The sequence below is a fragment of the Danio rerio genome, chromosome 3 (assembly GCF_049306965.1).
Source record: "Danio rerio strain Tuebingen ecotype United States chromosome 3, GRCz12tu, whole genome shotgun sequence".
Lineage (NCBI taxonomy): Eukaryota > Metazoa > Chordata > Actinopteri > Cypriniformes > Danionidae > Danio > Danio rerio.
The window spans coordinates 50,580,001-50,598,167 of NC_133178.1; the positions used below are offsets into that span (position 1 = coordinate 50,580,001).

Sequence of the window (18,167 nt, forward strand, 5' to 3'; positions counted from 1 at the left end):
GCTGGAAGGGAATCCACTGCGTAAAACATATGCTGGATAAGTTAGCGGTTCATATTGCTGTGGCGACACCAGATTAATAAAGGGACTAAGCCGAAAAGAAAATAAATGAAATGACCATCATTTATAATTTATGTTGCGTGGGTGTTGAGATCCCAATCTTTTAATGATTATTCATGAAGCTTACAGCAAATGCATTAATACAGGCTAAACAAGAAGTGACAGAACACACCTTTAATAATCTAAGAAACCCACCAAATTCAAAATAACCTACCATAATTTCATCTGTCATTATTTTATTTTACAGACAAACCTAAACGTTTTCATACATGTGATTTGAATGATGCTAGTAGCGATCTCTCTGCAACTGTTAGAAATTTAGGATTAATCTACAAGTAAAAAAATGTATTAATATGCAGGTCTCGTGTTGTCCGAACTGTTGGTTGTGATTCATAAGAATCACAGATCAACCATGATCCGTTACACTCCTAATAATGATTATGAATCAATAAAAATAGAAAAACAAAAAACAAAACCTTACGATTTTTGAAATTTGGTGGCAAATTGAATTACCATAAGCCAAAGGTCTTAATCTCAATTCCTGGAGGGCCGCAGCTCTGCACAGTTCAGCTCCAACCAGCTCCAACTCACACCTGCTTAATAGTCTCTAGTAGTATTGAACAACTTGATTATTTGGATCAGCTGTGTTTGATTAGGGTTGGAGGAAAACTTTGCAGAGCTGCAGCCCTCCAGGAATTGAGTTTAAGACTTATGCCATAAGCCAAGGATTCATAGAAAATTAGAAATTTGATTTGACAGCTTACAGTTCAAAAGTTATAAGCATTTCAAAATTGCAACTTTGGACAAGTGGTGGCGCTTGAGTTTGAGAGCAGGGGTAGTCCAAACTCGGTCCAGGAGGGCTAGTGTTTAGCTGCTGAGTTTAGCTCCAAGCCTCCAACCTGCTTCTAACAACTGCCAAGTTTCTAGTATTGACCTTATTCTAAAATGTGGAAGTGCGCCTGTTTTCGCGATTGTCTTAGAACTTCCGTTTCAGTCGCCTATGGGAGAAATGACTAGGAATAATAAACGGCAAAAAACGGTCAAACTACTTGCTCTACAAACAAATGTTTGCATGAATATACAGACCAAGTAGAATAATATAACAAGGAAATATCAGTTTGCAACATCAAACAGCGAAACGAGCAGTTTTTAATGACTAAAAATGAATGGAAGTGAATGAGACCGGAAGTCTCGTGCCAAAAAGATTCAAATGGCTGCGCCCGCTCGTCCGCGGAGAATAAGGTGAATATCTAGTGATAGCTTGATTAGTGGGTTCAGGTGTGTTTGATTAGGGTAGGAGCTAAACTCTCCAGGACACCGGCCCTCCTGGACTGAGTTTGGACACCCTTGAGTTAGAAGGTCCAAATTTGCTGTAGTTAATAAAGTCGTTGTCCTCTATCAGTGTACCAAATATCATAACTTTTCAGGGCTCGAAATTAACCTTTTTTCTTGATAGCACCGGTGCTCCTAACTTTAAAAATGTAGGCGCATCAGCCAAAATTTAGTGGCACACACCAATTATGAGCACCGTTACTACACGTTTTATACAAACAGATTTATTGCATTTGAAATCAACACTAATAAAACTAACAAGCAAAAAAATATATATGCATGTGTGAGGAAAAATGTGTCTCAACGAAATCCCGTTATCACAAGAAAATTTTTATGTCAATTTTTAAATATTTTTAGAACATAACTGAGTCACCAAATTATACACGGTTCACTCACCGGCCCAGAACCTACTGCTTGACATGGTTTGAATCTGTTAACGATTTAACAGTGCTGTTCTCACGGGTAGTGTCTGATAGTGCACTGATGCTTTTTACCTTATTGACCTTATTCTCCGCAGACGAGCGGGCGCTGCCATTTGAATCTTTTTGGCACGAGACTTTCGGTCTCATTCACTTCCATTCATGTTTAGACATTAAAAACTGCTCGTTTCGCAGTTTGATGTTGCAAACTGATATTTCCTTGTTATATTATTCTACTTGGTCTGTATAGTCATTCAAACATTTGTTTGTAGAGCAAGTAGTTTGACCGTTTTTTGCCGTTTATTATTCCTTGTCATTTCTCCCATAGGCGACTGAAACGGAAGTTCTAAGACAATCGCGAAAACAGGCGCACTTCCGCATTTTAGAATAAGGTCAATACTATACCTTATTATATGAATACGTCATGTTAATACCACAATATACAGCAATACCGGTCTTTTAATGAGTAGCGATATTAGTTTACTCAGCGCAACAGCGTTTGCGATGGTGTATGTGTTGCTAATTTTTACAAATAGCAGAATCTCTCGTGAGACGTGCAAGATGTGGCAAACAGTTACCTCAAAATTCCATCCCACAGACTTTTCATAGCAGACTTGAAGCCAATGGAAGTCTTTTATCCACTCTTCAAAAAGTGTTGATAGTGGATTAACATTCAGTACATGATCACTACTAAAATGTGTCATTATTTGTAACTTTAGATGATTTCTAAAACAAATTCTATCAGTGTTATTTTCATTCTACTCTTCAGCGCTTTACAGTTTTTCGCGGTAGTAGCTCTTCCTGTCATCCCAAGCCAGAAGCATTGACTGAGTGATTGACAGCTGATATTAACCAATCCTTTGGCGTTCAGTTTTAGAGCAGTGGGCAAATAAGAATAGCGTAAAGGCGGGGCAAGCATTGCAGGCTTTGTTTACTGCAGCAAGTTGACATGACAACTGTTCCTGAGCACTGTTTCGCGTTTCAAGTGCAGAGATGCATTCTGCGTGAATAACTCCTAAATCAGCACATGTGGTGAACACTTTGCAGTAAAAACTGGTTGCACACAACAATTTTATGCACACGCACAAATGCTCCCAAATATATTTTGAGGTCACATAGATAAAATTTCGGGAGCAAATGTGATCAGAATGGTCACAATTTCGAGCCCTACTTTTAGATGAACGCCTGCTTGAGCCCTAATAATAATAATAATAATAATCATCATCATCACAAATCAATACAAAATGGGGTCTGCAAGATGTGGGAATGATTGATTTTTTTGTCCTCTCTCTTTAAAAAAAAAGAATCAGGAAATATTGGGTCCATTCTCTCCTTATTAGATTGTGCAGAGTAGAAAGAGAGCTCAGCTTCTTATCAAAGAGCTGTGGGATGATCCCGAGAGATTCAAAGTTAATTTCAGGATGTCAGTGGCTCAGTTTGATACTGAGACAAGCTGTTCCTCATTTGCCATAATCTGCCTTTTGGCTTTCACTTGTACAATGGCTCGCAATTGTCAAAACCCCTCTCAAAATGCTTGCTGTGGATATGAAAATCTCAGAAAATCCAATTAAAATGTTTAAAAAAAATTTTTAATGACAGATTGAAGTTTCGGAGGCAGTGTGTAAACCCAATTGACACAATTAGCTGGATTGAAATTTTGGATGCAAATAATTTTAGTTTCAGTAGGTTTCATGTTCAAAAACGTCAGGTGTGTTTTACTGAAGTACTAACCTGTGTCCTGAAAGCCAGCGCCTGCTCAGGGAAGCCCACAGACGTGAAGTATCTGGCCACATCAGCCACGCTCCACAGCAGAGGGTCCTGGCTTATCTCTTCTTTTACCACATCACTGAAAATCAACAGATACACACCTTTGTGTCAGAAAAACACCCAGAAAAGTGCTGGAAACATTTCTGCTTGATGCCACAGAAACTTCTCACTACTAGATCTGTGGCAAAAATTCTGTGCTGAGATTTCCTAAATGAATCTCTATTCTCTTTCGAATTGATTCTGAGATTAGTTTTTATCAGCAGGTGGCACTCTAGGTTATTTTGAACAGCCGACGTTGCTCTATGCTAGTTTTTAGCAACAAATGTCACTCTTGGCTAGTTTTTAAATCACTAAATGGCAGTCTAAACTAGTTTTTACAGCAGATGGTGCTTTAGGACAGTTTTTTTACCAGCAGATGGTGCTCTAGGCCAGTTTTAACAGCAGATAGCGCTCTAGGCTAGTTTTAATAGCAGGTGATGCTCTTGGGCTACTTTTTAAGGCAGCAGAGGGCACTCTAGGCTAGTTTCAGAGAAGACTGCTAGTTTTTAACAACAGGTGGTAATCTAGGCTAGTTTTTTACATCAGCAGATGTCATTCTAAGCTAGTTTTCTAAGCTAGTTTTTAACAACAGGAGATAATCTAGGCTATTTTTAAACAATACACTCAAATTCTTATGAGGAAGTGCACTTGTACTTTTAGCTGAGTCCTGTAAACTTGCTTTTATTTCACAAGATTAATGTAAACAGCTCACATTCTTGAATTCACTTAAACCTTTTCTAGATAAATAGAAGATATAAACTTTTTGTTTCAGGTTCAATGTTTCTGTGTTCGAAAATCGAGTCTAATCATGATTAGAAGACAGATTGATGCGGTTGATGTATTGGTCTTCTATAGAAAAGGATGAGGCAAACCTCTCAATTTAGGCGTCAATCTACTTTCATACTCTCAACTATGGTCATGAGCTTTGAGTCATGATGGAAAGAAGAAGATCTTGGATATAAGCGGCTGAGTTTTATTTGCAGGGCACACCCTATAGGTAGTAAGAAGGAACTCGAAAAAGAGCCACTGCTCCTTCACATTGAGAGAAGCCAGTTGGGGTGACTTGTCCCATAGAGAGGAGACCTATGGGTTCTCTCCTGAAACTGCTGCCCCTGTGACCCAGCCACAGATAAGTGGCAGATAGTGGATGGGTATTTGTAAGGAACTGGATACAAGCAGTATATGGCTGTTTTTAAATCATACAGCATCAACTGCTGTTAAATAACTAAGCTCAGAATCAATTTAAGAGAATGATGATGCATTTTGAAATTAAAACTAAAGTGGTATCACTAACACATCACTACGAATTTAAATCTCAATATTTTCAGTGTTTGTTGCTAAATATATACAAAAATTGTAGCTTTCACTTACTTTCCATTATTTATCTCTCCACTGTTAATGGTTTCTTCCTCGGCCACGCTCTTGGATTCTTTATTGCAAATTTCACCTATAAAAATCACAAAAAACAGACAATGAGTTGACAGATACAGAAACTAGACTTGGGTCAAAAAAAATCTAACAAATTTAACATAAATGAACCATAAAATGGCACTGTGAAAATGACTGAATAGCATTGACTGCAGCATTACATTTAGATCGGTGCACTTTGCACTAGATTATCTTGCAGTGTTGAGAATTATATCACACACATCTCTGTTGACCTCATAAATGCATTGTCCCAAAAGAGATGTTAGTTACTGAGATTTGTGGACTAGAAAATTCTCTCATCATAAACAACAAACAGAAATATGCATGCCAAAACAGCTAATGTATTTTTTAAACCATAAAAAAAAAAAAAAAAAAATTAATAAACTAAAATGAATAAGCTCAAATATATATATATAATAATGTTTAACAGGGCAAGGACATTTTCACAGTATGTCTGATAATATTTTTTGCTTCTGGAGAAAGTTTTATTTGATTTACTTTGGCTAGAAAAAAATCAGTTTTTAATTTTTTGAAAAACATTTTAAGGTCAAAATTATTAGCCCCTTTAAGCTATATTTTTCCCCGATAGTCTACAGAACAAACCATCTTTACACAATAACTTGCCTAATTACCCCAACCTGCCTAGTTAACCTAATTAACCTAGTTAAGCTTTTAAATATCACTTTAGGCTGTAGAGAAGTGGCTTGAAAAATATCTGTTAAAATATTATTTACTTTCATCATAACAAAGATAAAATAAATCAGTTATTAGAAATGAGTTATTAAAACTATTATGCTTAGAAATGTGTTAAAAAAATCCTCTCTCCGTTAAACAAAAATTGTGGAAAAAAATAAACAGGGGAGCTGATAATTCTGACTTCAACTGTATATATATATATATATATATATATATATATATATATATATATATATATATATATATATATATATATATATATATATACCTAAAACTTATTTCTAATAACTGATTTATTTCCATCTCTGCCATGATGACAATAAATAATATTTGACTAGATATTTTTCAAGACACTTCTATACAGCTTAAAGTGACACTTAAAGGTTTAAGTAAGGTAATTAGGCAAGTTATTGTATAACGATAGTTTGTTCTGTAGACTATCAAAAATATAGCTTAAAGGGGCTAATAATTTTGACTTTAAAATGTTTTTAAAAATTTAAACCTGCTTTGTACTAGCTAAAATAAAACAAATAAGACTTTCTCCGGGAGAAAAATATTATCAGACATGTTGTGAAAATTTCCTTGCTCTGTTAAACATAATTTGGAAAAAAATGAAAAAATAAAAAGAGAGCTAATTATTCTGACTTATATATCATATATATATATATATATATATATATATATATATATATATATATATATATATATATATATATATATATATATATATATATATATCACACACATACATACACACAATTATAGCTTCTTTATATTTGCAATGTAAAAAAACATTTTTGTTGATCTTGATGCAACAAAATATCTTTTATTTTAATGTATAACAAATTAGAAGTATTACTACAATTAAATTAATTAATTAATGTATTACCACAATAACGCATTAACTGAACTTTATATATTGCTAATAATATTGACCTTAGAAATGTTTAAATTTATCTATATATCCTTACAAATTGCTGAGGTCAGAATTATTAGCTCCCTTAATCTTTTAACTGGCCCACCAAGAAAAAATATTTTGGATTGCATTTAATTCCTCATGTCGCTGGTTTACACACTTAATGCATGTTTTTGCAAGGCATCTCATCATTTCTAAAATCTGGTCATATGGTTGATATGTCGGTTTAGTTCCAACACACTTACCTGTAGGTTTCAAACAAGCTTGAAGGACTTAGTTAGTTTGATCAGGTGTGTTTAATTAGAGTTGTAACTAAACTGTGCAGACCTGTGGCCCTCCAGGAACTGAGTTCGACATCTGTAGATCAGTGTTTCTCAACCTTGTTTCTGGAGGACCATTAGCACTGCATGTTTTGCATGTCTCTTTCGTCTGTCACACCCATTACAGGTCTTTCAGTCTCTGCTAATCAGCTGATGATCTGAATCAGGTGTGTTTAGTTAAGGAGACAAGAGCTGAGTCCCAAATCACATACTTATGCACTATTCTACGCCATTTTGTAGTATAAATAGTGCAAGTGGTGTGTTCACACTGAAAAGTCTAAAAATCATAAGTGCACTTTAATTACCCGGATGATGCACTCATTCAGCCGCTAAACTGAAGTGTGTAATGATGGCCACTTCACGCACTCAACGACCGCAGGTTTGCTTACGTAGCGGAAGGGGCGGAGCAATCGGGTGCACATGTTGAACAACTTTATTTATTTTGGATGGTGAAAGCAAAATTCTCCTACGAGAGTGATTATAGCGCCTCCCGATGGTGAATGCGGTTATACTCACCGCAGGTATTATCTGATAATTCGGTCGTTTATTTCACGGATTTGTCAAATATCATTAGGGAAACGGATTGAATTTACACTTATTAAAAAAATTAGTGTGCCATTTGGGACGACACTACATACATATACTATCCTGTTGAGTGTGTAAGTGCATAAGTACATAGTGCATGAGTGCATAGTGTATAGTGTGCCATTTGGGACACAGCTAAGGAAAATGTGAAGAGCTGGTGGTCCCCCAGAAACGTGGTTGAGAAACACTGGTTTAGATGATAAAAAAGCTACTTGTATTCCAATAAAGAAACATAGGCCCATTTTATAAAGTATCTTACAGGGCTACAGAAATGATCCTGGAGGTCAATTTTTGGCTCTAATTAAAAAACAAAACAGTTTATTACTTCCTGACTGGAAGTGAAAGTCAAAGCATCCTCACCCTCCTCGGTGTGATCAGAGACAGCATGAGAGCCTCCGTCTGACTTCACCGCCTCATCCTGCGGCGACAAACACACATGGTGAGACACAGAGGATCATGACAGATGTGCTGTGATTGAAGCACAGGACGGATGTGCTTACCAGGGTGACAGTGCGCTCTGACATCAGCTCATCATGGGTGAGTGTGCTCTCCTCTGCCTGCAGCCCATCCTCCACTTTCAGAACCGGGAGACAGATGGCCTGCGGCTGCTGCACCAACACCACACAGCCTGCAGGTCACAATCAAGACACAAGGCAAGCTGAAATCACTCCAGTCTCACACCTACACACACCAGTTCTGATCAAGTCTGTCTTTCTGTCAGACGTCTGTCACCAGTTAATGAAAGGGAGGGGAGAATTTTTTCTGTTATAATATTAGAATTAAAATGAAAATTGTTCTTCATGACTCGAGTACCTGTGTCCTGCTGGCCTGAGGGCTGCATGTGCTCAGGCAGAGTGTAAGCGCTGTCGGCCTCCTGCCGCAGATCATCATGGGTAGGAGAGTTCTTGGAGGACGTGGGTGAGGGCAAAGGCAGACTGGTGTTACTGCTGGTGATGGGGCTCATGCTGATGCCCGAGTCAGCGGTGCTCTGAGCACACATGGCATCCAGACTGCTCTCGTCCCCCTCCTCGTCCATACTGCTGTCCATTCCGGCAGTCGTGGACATCTCGTCCTGAAACACAGTGCGCCGTTATTATTGTTGCTACTATTTAGAGCATACTTTGATCACTGTTAAAGGGTTATTTCACCCCCCAAAATTGTAATTGTTATTAATTTATCACTCTCATGTTGTTCTAAACCCCTGAGACCCCTCAGGGTTCAACACTAAAGATTTTTTCTACTGGTCCGAATATTTTCACTTGCCCCACAAAAAAAAAGTACAAAGCTGTTAATTAGCCACATATTTTAAATAATATGTCAAAAATAATGACTGTGAATCTAAAATTTAAATGTAGAATTTAAAAATGTTAATTAATGTACAATGAACAAAATGAAAAGTTTTATGCAAACAAAAATAGAAAATACTGTGCAGGTATATTAAATTATTTAACAAAATGTGGCTGACTTGCCAAACTATTACAGTTTAGCTTACCCAATTCACCTACAGTATACTGCAATGTCTATGACCTTGTTGGGGGATCGAACCAGCGACCTTCTTGCTGTGAGGTGAACGTGCTACCCACTGCGCCACTGCGTCGCCCTAAATAATTATTTATTGAATTATTTATACAACGTAGTCTAAGTAAGAAGTGCTATTTACATTTGATTATTTAATTTTTGTATCTAAAATCTGACTAAATAGTATTTAAGTCATCTAGTGAACTTTTATTCATATCACAATATACAGTTAGGTCCATAAGTATTTGGACATTGACTATACACCAACACAATCTATTTGAAATGAAACAAACAAGATGTGCTTTAACTGCAGACTGTCAGCTTTATTTTGAGGGTATTTAAATCCAAATCAGGTGAACGCTGTAGGAATTATAACAGTTGAGCATATTGTTTAGCTATGCATTTGCTAAATGAGCACTGTGCTATGTCCGAACTGGCCGCACTGTTTTTTGTATAATCAATTTCCATTCTGTTCGTACATAACTTAATTCCTTTGAAATAACAATTTTAATCTTTTTTAAGTTCCTTGTTTTTATTGTTGTGATTACTTTTTATAGGTTTACGTACTTTATGTAAAGCCCTTTGAATTACCATTGTGTATAATCTAGTCTTGCAGTGACTAGATAAAATGAGAAAAGGAAAATGGACATAAGATTATTTTTCAGTGCACTTAAATGCCAATAAGTACAAAACGTTCACATATTAAGGCAATTTGTGATATTAGTATTTTTATAAGCACTCATTCTTAAAGCCAAAGTAGATCACAGGCAAGAAGAAAGACATTATTGAGGGACAGGCAGAGCAGGGTCAATCAGGGTCCAAGTACCATTCAGTCATTTGATTACTCCTTTTATTTTTTGTGTGCCTTCAGAATAAACAGAAAAACTAAATATTGACTGTTTTTCTGGCGTTTCATTTTCCAGAATAAAAGGAATAATCAAATAAACGGATGCTACACAGACCAATCAGATGTACAGTGTCAGGTAAGAATGTTGGACCAAGATCTTTCATGACAGATTCAACAAGATACTAGAAATATTCCTCAGAGATTTTGGACCACATTGACATGATTACATCACGCAGTTGCTGCAGATTTGTTGGCTGCACATCCATGATGCAAATCTCCTGTTCCACCACATGCCAAAAGTGCTCTATTGACTGATTTCACGCGACCGCCATTTTTAAAAGCAAAATCGAGGCTGCGATGAGAAGAAACTTAGAAGTATCGTTGGGAGGTACATAGGAACGTTATGTACCTGGCTGTATATCTCATCAGCAAAGAGAAAGCGAAACAAATTTATGATTTCACCACCTTCCGAGTGACCCGAAGGTCCGTTCTGAATGAATAAATGGTGAATATAATAAGGGATATCAGAGCTCATTTTCAGCTAAGTTAGGGGAAATAGCACTAGTTAGTAATGTTTTCGTTGCCAAACACATGTTTTAGATGCCATTTATCAAACTCAAGTAATGAACTAATTCTTTCACAATATTAGACTTGTCACGATACTAAATTTTTTAAAAAAAACATCAATTTCCCATTAACATTTAAGGCACTGTCGATGGCTTTCTTAAAACAGCGCTGATTTGCCATTGTGTTCACCAGTGCTCAACAGAAATTACTGTGATTGGCCGAGAAGTCATCAGTTCACCCTCCATTTTTTACCGAGTACAAACACAGACGAGCGATCTGATTGATGACTCGACTGATCTTCACAGCTGCTTCGTGCTCCAGTGTCCGTGTATCTATGGACACTGGGTAAAGAGCTGTAAACTGATGAGCACTGGTGAATACTATGGTAAATCAGCGCTGTTTATGAACCCGCTCAGCAGCGCTTGACTGTTAACAGGAAATGGACAATTTTAAAACTTCAGTACTGAGACAACACTATTACAGACAAAACAAAAGTGAGCAACAGAGGACTGCAGTGTTTTATCGCTCACCGGGTTACACAGGCTAAAGCAGGAAAGCGTCCCCATGGTGTTTAACTGGTGTCATGAACTGAAGCCTAGGAGGACACTTGAGCATATTACTCTTACAGAGATTGAGATGTTGTTTGAAGCTAAGTTGCTTTTAACGATTTAAATTAAACTTACTGAATGATATTAAAGTGATGTTTACACCATTTCTGCATTTTGAAATCTCGGCAACAGCGGGAGGTTTGTAGTCCACAGCATGTTACTGCAATGTTTACAGTGCTGATTCTATACTTCTAGGTTTTCTTCCCACCCCAGCCTCACTTTGGTTCTTTAAAGAGTCACGAAACACCAAAACACATCTTTTGAGCTGTTGACAGTTATATATGTATCCCACACTTATAAAAACACTACTAGGACACATCTCACTAAAAAGTGAAAATTGGTAGTTTTTGCGTTATTTCGAGCAAATTCGTACTTCCGGTTTGAAACGAATTTTTGAAGCTCGTCTCCTCTTAATAAAGACGTGGTTCTAGTTGCTGTGGATTGTCCTGTCTCTACAGATTTGGTAAGTGAGCGACCAGCGGTCTTTGTTTATTCAGTTTGTTCGTATCGAACTAACTATTGCACTGAGTGCAAACATGTTAGCACCACAACCAAACTATTACCGTCATCTAGGATTTTCACCGCATTTTGTAACCGGAATAACACATGCGGCTTACCTGCCGAGTGCATCTAAGTTACAGAGAAATGCAGAGTTTATTTTTTTCTCTCATTCACCGTGCGGTATCAAACATTGCATGAAAGATACATGCTTACAGCAGTTCCTCGAATCAAATATCTTGTTTGTCACAAGGGGCACAAATGAATTCCCTGAATGAAAGTGCCAAACTGCAGTTAAAGTCCACCATTTAATAATTTGGCAAATAATTTGATTACAGATGTCCATGTAAACACAGTCACTTTCTCCCCTGTGTGTGTGTGTGATTGTTTTGACTCTGAAACTCAGCGCGTGGTCAAATCGACACTCCCACACCATCCCTCTTTTGCTCCTCCGACACGCCCACTTTTGTCTTTTTTCAAAGTAGAGGTCTGAAACGAAGGGGTTTCATGGCCCTTTAAAATGGCAGCTGTGTGAAATAAGCGCATTGGATTGCGCTCTGTTGACTGTGGAGGCCATTTGAGTACAGTGAACTCACTCTGTCGTTCTAGAAACCAGTCTGAGATGATTTGCGCTTTATGACATGGAGCGTTATTATGCTGGAAGTAGCCATCAGAAGATGGGTACACTGTGGTCATAAAGGGATGGACATAGTCAGCAACAATACTCAGGTAGGTTGTGGCTTTGACACAGTGCTCAATTGGTACTAACTGGCCCCAAGTGTGCCAAGAAAATATCCCTGACACCATTACACCACCATCACCAGCCTAAACCATTGATACAAGGCAGGATGTATCCATGCTTTCATGTTGTTGATGCCAAATTCTGACCTTATCATCCGAATGTTGCAGCAGACAGGCAACGTTTTTCCAATGTTCTATTGTGCAATTTTAGTGAGCCTGTGCAAATTGTAGCCTCAGTTTTCTGTTCTTAGCTGACAGGAGTGGCACCCGGTGTGGTCTTCCGCTGCTGTAGCTCATCCACCTCAAGGTTGGACGTGTTGTTTGTTCAGAGATGCTCTTCTGCACACCTCGTTTGTAACGCGTGTTTATTTGAGTTACTGTTGCCTTTCTATTAGCTCGAACCAGCCATTCCCCTTTGACCTCTGGTTTCAACAAACATTAGCTCTCACAGAACTGTCACTCACTGGATATTTTCTACTTTTAAGACCTTTCTCCCTAAAAATGGTTGTGCGTGAAAATCCCTGTAGATCAGCAGTTTCTGAAATACTCAGACCAGCCAGTTTGGCACCAACAACATTGCCACCTTCAAAGTCACTTAAATCACCTTTCTTCCTCATTCTGCTGCACTGTTGGAACTGCGGCAGATCCACTTAAGCATGTCTAGATGCATCGATTAGCTGTCATGTGATTGGCTGATTAGAAATTTGCATTAACGAGCAGTTGGTCAGGTGTACCTAATAAAGTGACCAGGGGAGTATATATACGTTAGTTTTAAATTTCTCACATATCATTTATAATATACTTTTTTAAAAGCATCTAAATAACCAACTTACTAAATATTAACAATAGTTGATAGAAAGTTTCTAAAATTGAAATTTTACAACTTTGTGTTGTGTCCTGTGTAGTTAGGAGTAGGATACATGTAAACCAAAAATATAAAAACTACAAAATAGAGAATACACGAGGCAGTGGCGCTGTAGGTAGTGCTGTCGCCTTACAGCAAGAAGGTCGCTGGTTCAAACCTTGGCTCAGTTGGCGTTTCTGTGTGGAGTATGTATGTTCTCCCTGCCTTCGCGTGGGCTTCCTCCGGGTGCTCCGGTTTCCCCCACAGTCTAAAGACATGCGGTACAGGTGAATTGGGTAGGCTAAATTGTCCGTAGTGTATCGGATTAATAAAGGGACTATAAATAGAGAATACTTATTTTAGATGGAAATATTTTGCAATATTACTGTTTTTTTCTACTGCATCCACTGGTGAAACGTTAAAAAGATCAAGCGTCTAACACTACACAATTTTATCAATACTAATGGTTTCCAATATCTAATTTATCTAAAATATACACAGTTAAAACCCAAATTATTAGCACTCCATAAATTTTTTATTCTTTAAAAATATTTCCCAAGTGGGTGACGCAGTGGTGCAGTAGGTAGTGCTGTTGCCTCACAAAAAGAAGGTTGCTGGTTTATGCCTCAGCTGGGTCAGTTGGCGTTTCTGTGTGGAGTTTGCATGTTCTCCTCGCATTCACATGGATTTTCTCCGGGTGCTCCGGTTTCCCCCACAGTTCAAAGACATGCTGTACAGGTGAATTGGGTAAGCTAAATTGTCTGTAGTGTATGAGTGTGAATGAATGTGTATGGATGTATCCCCAGAGATGGGTTGCAGCTGGAACAGCATCTGCTGCATAAAACATATGCTCGATAAATTGGCGGTTCATTCTGCTGTGATGACCCACGATTAATAAAAAGGACTAAGCCGAAAAGAAAATGAATGAATTAATATTTCCCATGTATACCTTAAAAAAAGGGAATACAAATAAAATTTAAATTTAAACCCTCCTAGAGTGAACTATATTCAAATGCAGATTGTATTGGCTAAAAAGTCCATCTAAATGCCAGGGTGTTTCGCATATTTACCCCAAATTTTGGTTTTAATGTTGCAGTTTTTGTGTTTTGAGTTACAATGTATATATTTGCAGGTGTTTTTTATTTTATAGATTGTTTTGTTTCATGTTGTTTGACAATCTGTGTTTCCCAGTGATGGGTTGCAGCTGGAAGGGCATGCGCCGAGTAATACATGCGCTGGATGAGTTGGGGGTTCATTCCGCTGTGGCGACCCTTGATTAATAAAGAGACTAAACCAAAAAGAAAACCACCTATAATAAACTGTTAAATGGCAGATGTCCATGGTCTACTTAATTAAATCAAACACTGCTGTTTCGGTGAACTCGCTAGTGCAAAAATATCTTGAGGAGGGGGGTGAGGGGAGACAAGCATGATAAACAGTCAGCTGATGGAAGAAAGAAAACATTAGCATGCCAACATGACTTCACGATTAGCAGTACCACAATCGAACAGTATTTCACGCTGAAACAAATACATTTCGACTGTTAACGTTACACTTTAAGATTACGCTCAATCCGGCCCAATGAACACGGGATTATCGTGGGCTCGAGTGAAGGCCGCGCGCACTGTTTATCCACACAGCAGCGAGCCGCAAATTTCTCTTCCTCCATTTTTTCGTAGGCTTCGAGTGTCAATTATTGAGACACTTTGGACTATGGTGTTAAAAGACGTGCTATTGGAGTAATACGCAAATCGAAATAACTTATTTTATACAGCATGAGCAACATTACGGAGCGAGCTTGCTGATGGGAGGCGCGCTGAACTCGGACTAGCGGCAGAGTGAAGGGGGCGGCCTCATGTATATTAAGTAACGTAACGTTCAGAATCAAACAGAAGCGCGCGGGCTTATGAATATTAAGTTACGCAAGTCAGAAAAAGCGTGCTGCGGTTATGAATATTAATCAGCCACGCCAGTGGCGAACTTCAGGCAGCCTCGTTAATATTCATAAACCCGCCCCGCTCCGCTCTGGAGGAGCGCTGCCTGTCTGAGACGAGCGCGTCCCAAACCAAGCCAATGTTAAACGTGGCTATAGCCGACATTTTCCACGTGAAAACAACTCCAGAACTAACGTTCACCTCGGCTCAACGCATAAAAATGTAGGGCAAGTCCACGAGCCCAACTGACGACTTCGTTCGCACTTAGTTCGCGTGCACGAGCATAAAGGATCACAGCAGCCCTTTCTAATAACTCGCGCTTCAGTGATCTCCATTAACTGTCGTATTGACTGTCACGACCGGGCAAGTGCAAATATGCAGCCTATAGGTGGTACATAATCGCTAAGATAATTATCTCCGGCGTCAAAAAATGCGTCAGTCGGCTGAACCGTGATGTTTTGGCTACTTTCCCCCAGCGAGTTTGCATTACTAAACACGGATTTTATGGCGAAAGTTAAGTTTTGGCACTCAAGACAGCGCTCAAAAAACTCGCCCTGAAAGATTGTGAGCTCGCAGATCAAGCGCTTCCATTGTTGGCGATTTTCCGCCGCTCCTGAATCTCCGCGCCGCTCCCCGTCTGCGCCAGTCCGCGCGCGCGCCTCATTCTCTCTCTCTCTCTGTGCGTGTGCACTTGCCTTCATGTTTGCAAACGCTACAACAGTTCAACTCGGGAGAAAACATTCGTTTTCTTGCCCGTCACTCCAGCAGCAGCAGCGCTCGCTTTACTTACTTCCATGTCCTCCATGTGATCCTCATCCACGGGACCCTGCGCGCTGTCGCAGGCGCTCCAGTCCGCGAGAGAAGGCTGTTTGCCCGCACACTTGCTCTGCTCGGTTCTCCTCCTGCCTCTAAGCACCTTGGCCGCGTTGCGATAGGAAACCGAGCCTTTATAGTTGACTTTGAGCACCGCTTGCTCCTCTATCAGTTTCTCCAGCTCTGACCGGGTTCGGTCCCAGTCCGAGCCGTGTCGTCTTTTCACCATTCTGCAGATCCTATCCAGGTCCGGACGCGCTTTCCTCGACCTCAGCGAGTCTATGGAGCCCAGGATCCATTCGCGGTACGGCTCAGACATTATTCTTGCCGGGCTTCGGGCTCGCTGGAGTGGATGAAGTGCGTCAATGTTGCCTCTGACGTGACGCTCGCAGTCTTTCGAGCCGCGGTGCGAGCGCGCTGGAGAAAAAACGGAAACATACTGTACGCGTGCGTTGATCACATTGAGCGCTTTTAAGGTGGAATGCGCGAGATGCGCGTCCCGCCACTAGGACATTTAAGGTGGACTTGCGCTGTTTTGGAATGCGTTCAGCTTACCATTTTTGAAATAATTGCGCATTATGAGTGAAAACGTTTTTCATTTATGTCCATTGTTTAAATTTGCAATCTGCCTTAAAAATATGTTTTAGAAAACCATGTTGGCAATAGAGTTAAATGTCAGTGAGCTATCCAAACAGCATTAGTGCCCTTCCATTTCATCAAACTCATCACTGTTTTTCCTATAAAGAGAATAATTAGGACACTCGACCACCATATCTCTTAAGGGTCAGTTTGTGAAAATTGAGATTCATACATCTTCTGCAAGTTGAATAAGTAAGCTTTCCATTGTGGTTGTGGAGATACAAAATAGCTTATTTGGAGTCTGATCTGCAAAACAAAATTTAAAAATCTAAACAAATAAATATTGAGAAAATTGCATGTAAGATTGACAAAAAAATAAGTTTTAACAGTGTACATTACTAATCAAAAACTGCATTTTAATTTATTTACAGTATAGCAAATTTGCAACAAATCTTCACGGATATTTTGCCTATTCTAACAATTTTTGCATAAATTTGGCTTCACAAGCCAAAATTATACCCATGTGACAAGATGGTTTTGTGGTCCAGAACATTTTTCAATCTTTAGTAAAGGTTCTTTTAGCAAATGGTCCCATAAAGACTTTTAACATCAATGGAACCTTTCCAGGGCACTAACAATTATTTTTTTCAAATGTCCTTTAAATCACTTAAATGATTTTCACCCAAATAAATAAATGGTTCTTCTATTGCATCGATGCAAAAAAAAAAAAAAAAAAAAAACATTATTTGTAACATTTATGTTTTAGTGGATTGATTCAAATCAAGCAGTTGTACCAAAATAATAACATTACAATATTTGATTTGAAACAAGGTTTAAAAAAAAAAAAAAAAATGTAAAAGCCTTCATCCTTTACTTCCAAAGCTGTTTCTTTTTTCTGTTGAACACAAAATATATTTTGAAGAATGTTGAAAACATGTAACCACTGACTTATGAGCTTTATGAATCTCAATGGTTACTAGTTTCTAACATTCTTCAAAATATTTTCCTTTGTGTTCACCATACTCAAAAAAAGTTGCTGTAATATGGTTGTTGGACATTTTTTTTTCTTCTTTTTCAAAATTGTTTTAAGACAAGAAAGGGTGTTGTTCAATAGTTTTAGGACAACATGAAAGATTTTGATCCACTTCAAATGTTGACTATGTACAAATAAATTTAAATGACACGTTTTAACCCAATAATTGACGGTGTTTGACACTGTACATACTGTATTTGATGGAAAGAATTTATTAAAAAATAGCTACTATTTTTTTAAGTTTTTTTTTCACTTTTTATTAGACAAGATAATGAAGGGTATAGACAGGAAAGTGTGGAAGGGAAGGATTGGTAAAGTACCTCAATCCAGGAAAGGAACTTGGGTTGCTGTAAGCACCTTAAATTTTTGGCACACCCAACCACTTGACACAATAACTACTATTTTTTAAATAATTTGTAAAATAAAGCAGTGTACAATAAACATTTGAAGCTCATTGTGCTTCTTTCAATTCGATTCATGTTTTTTTCTATAGCGCTATAGTGTAGATTGTGTCAAAGCAGCTTAACATAGAAGTTCTAGTAAATTGAAACTGTGTCAGTCCAGTTTACTTTTGTCTTCAATTAAACAAAAACAAATATTATCAGTTGTCATTTAAGAAAAATGCT

At 38.3% G+C, this 18,167-nt stretch overlaps 1 protein-coding gene across 1 annotated transcript in view; it reads right to left on the reverse strand.

The window, feature by feature from the left end:
• Window positions 1–16,392, reverse strand: part of samd1a (sterile alpha motif domain containing 1a) — a 19,650-nt gene extending 3,258 nt beyond the window's left edge. Inside the window, 6 exon segments of the mRNA NM_001316989.1 lie at window positions 3,540–3,654; window positions 4,986–5,061; window positions 7,920–7,977; window positions 8,060–8,187; window positions 8,373–8,631; window positions 15,907–16,392. Coding sequence (NP_001303918.1) covers window positions 3,540–3,654; window positions 4,986–5,061; window positions 7,920–7,977; window positions 8,060–8,187; window positions 8,373–8,631; window positions 15,907–16,248 — 978 coding nt within the window. The 5' untranslated portion in view covers window positions 16,249–16,392.
• Between the last annotated feature and the right edge of the window lie 1,775 nt (window positions 16,393–18,167).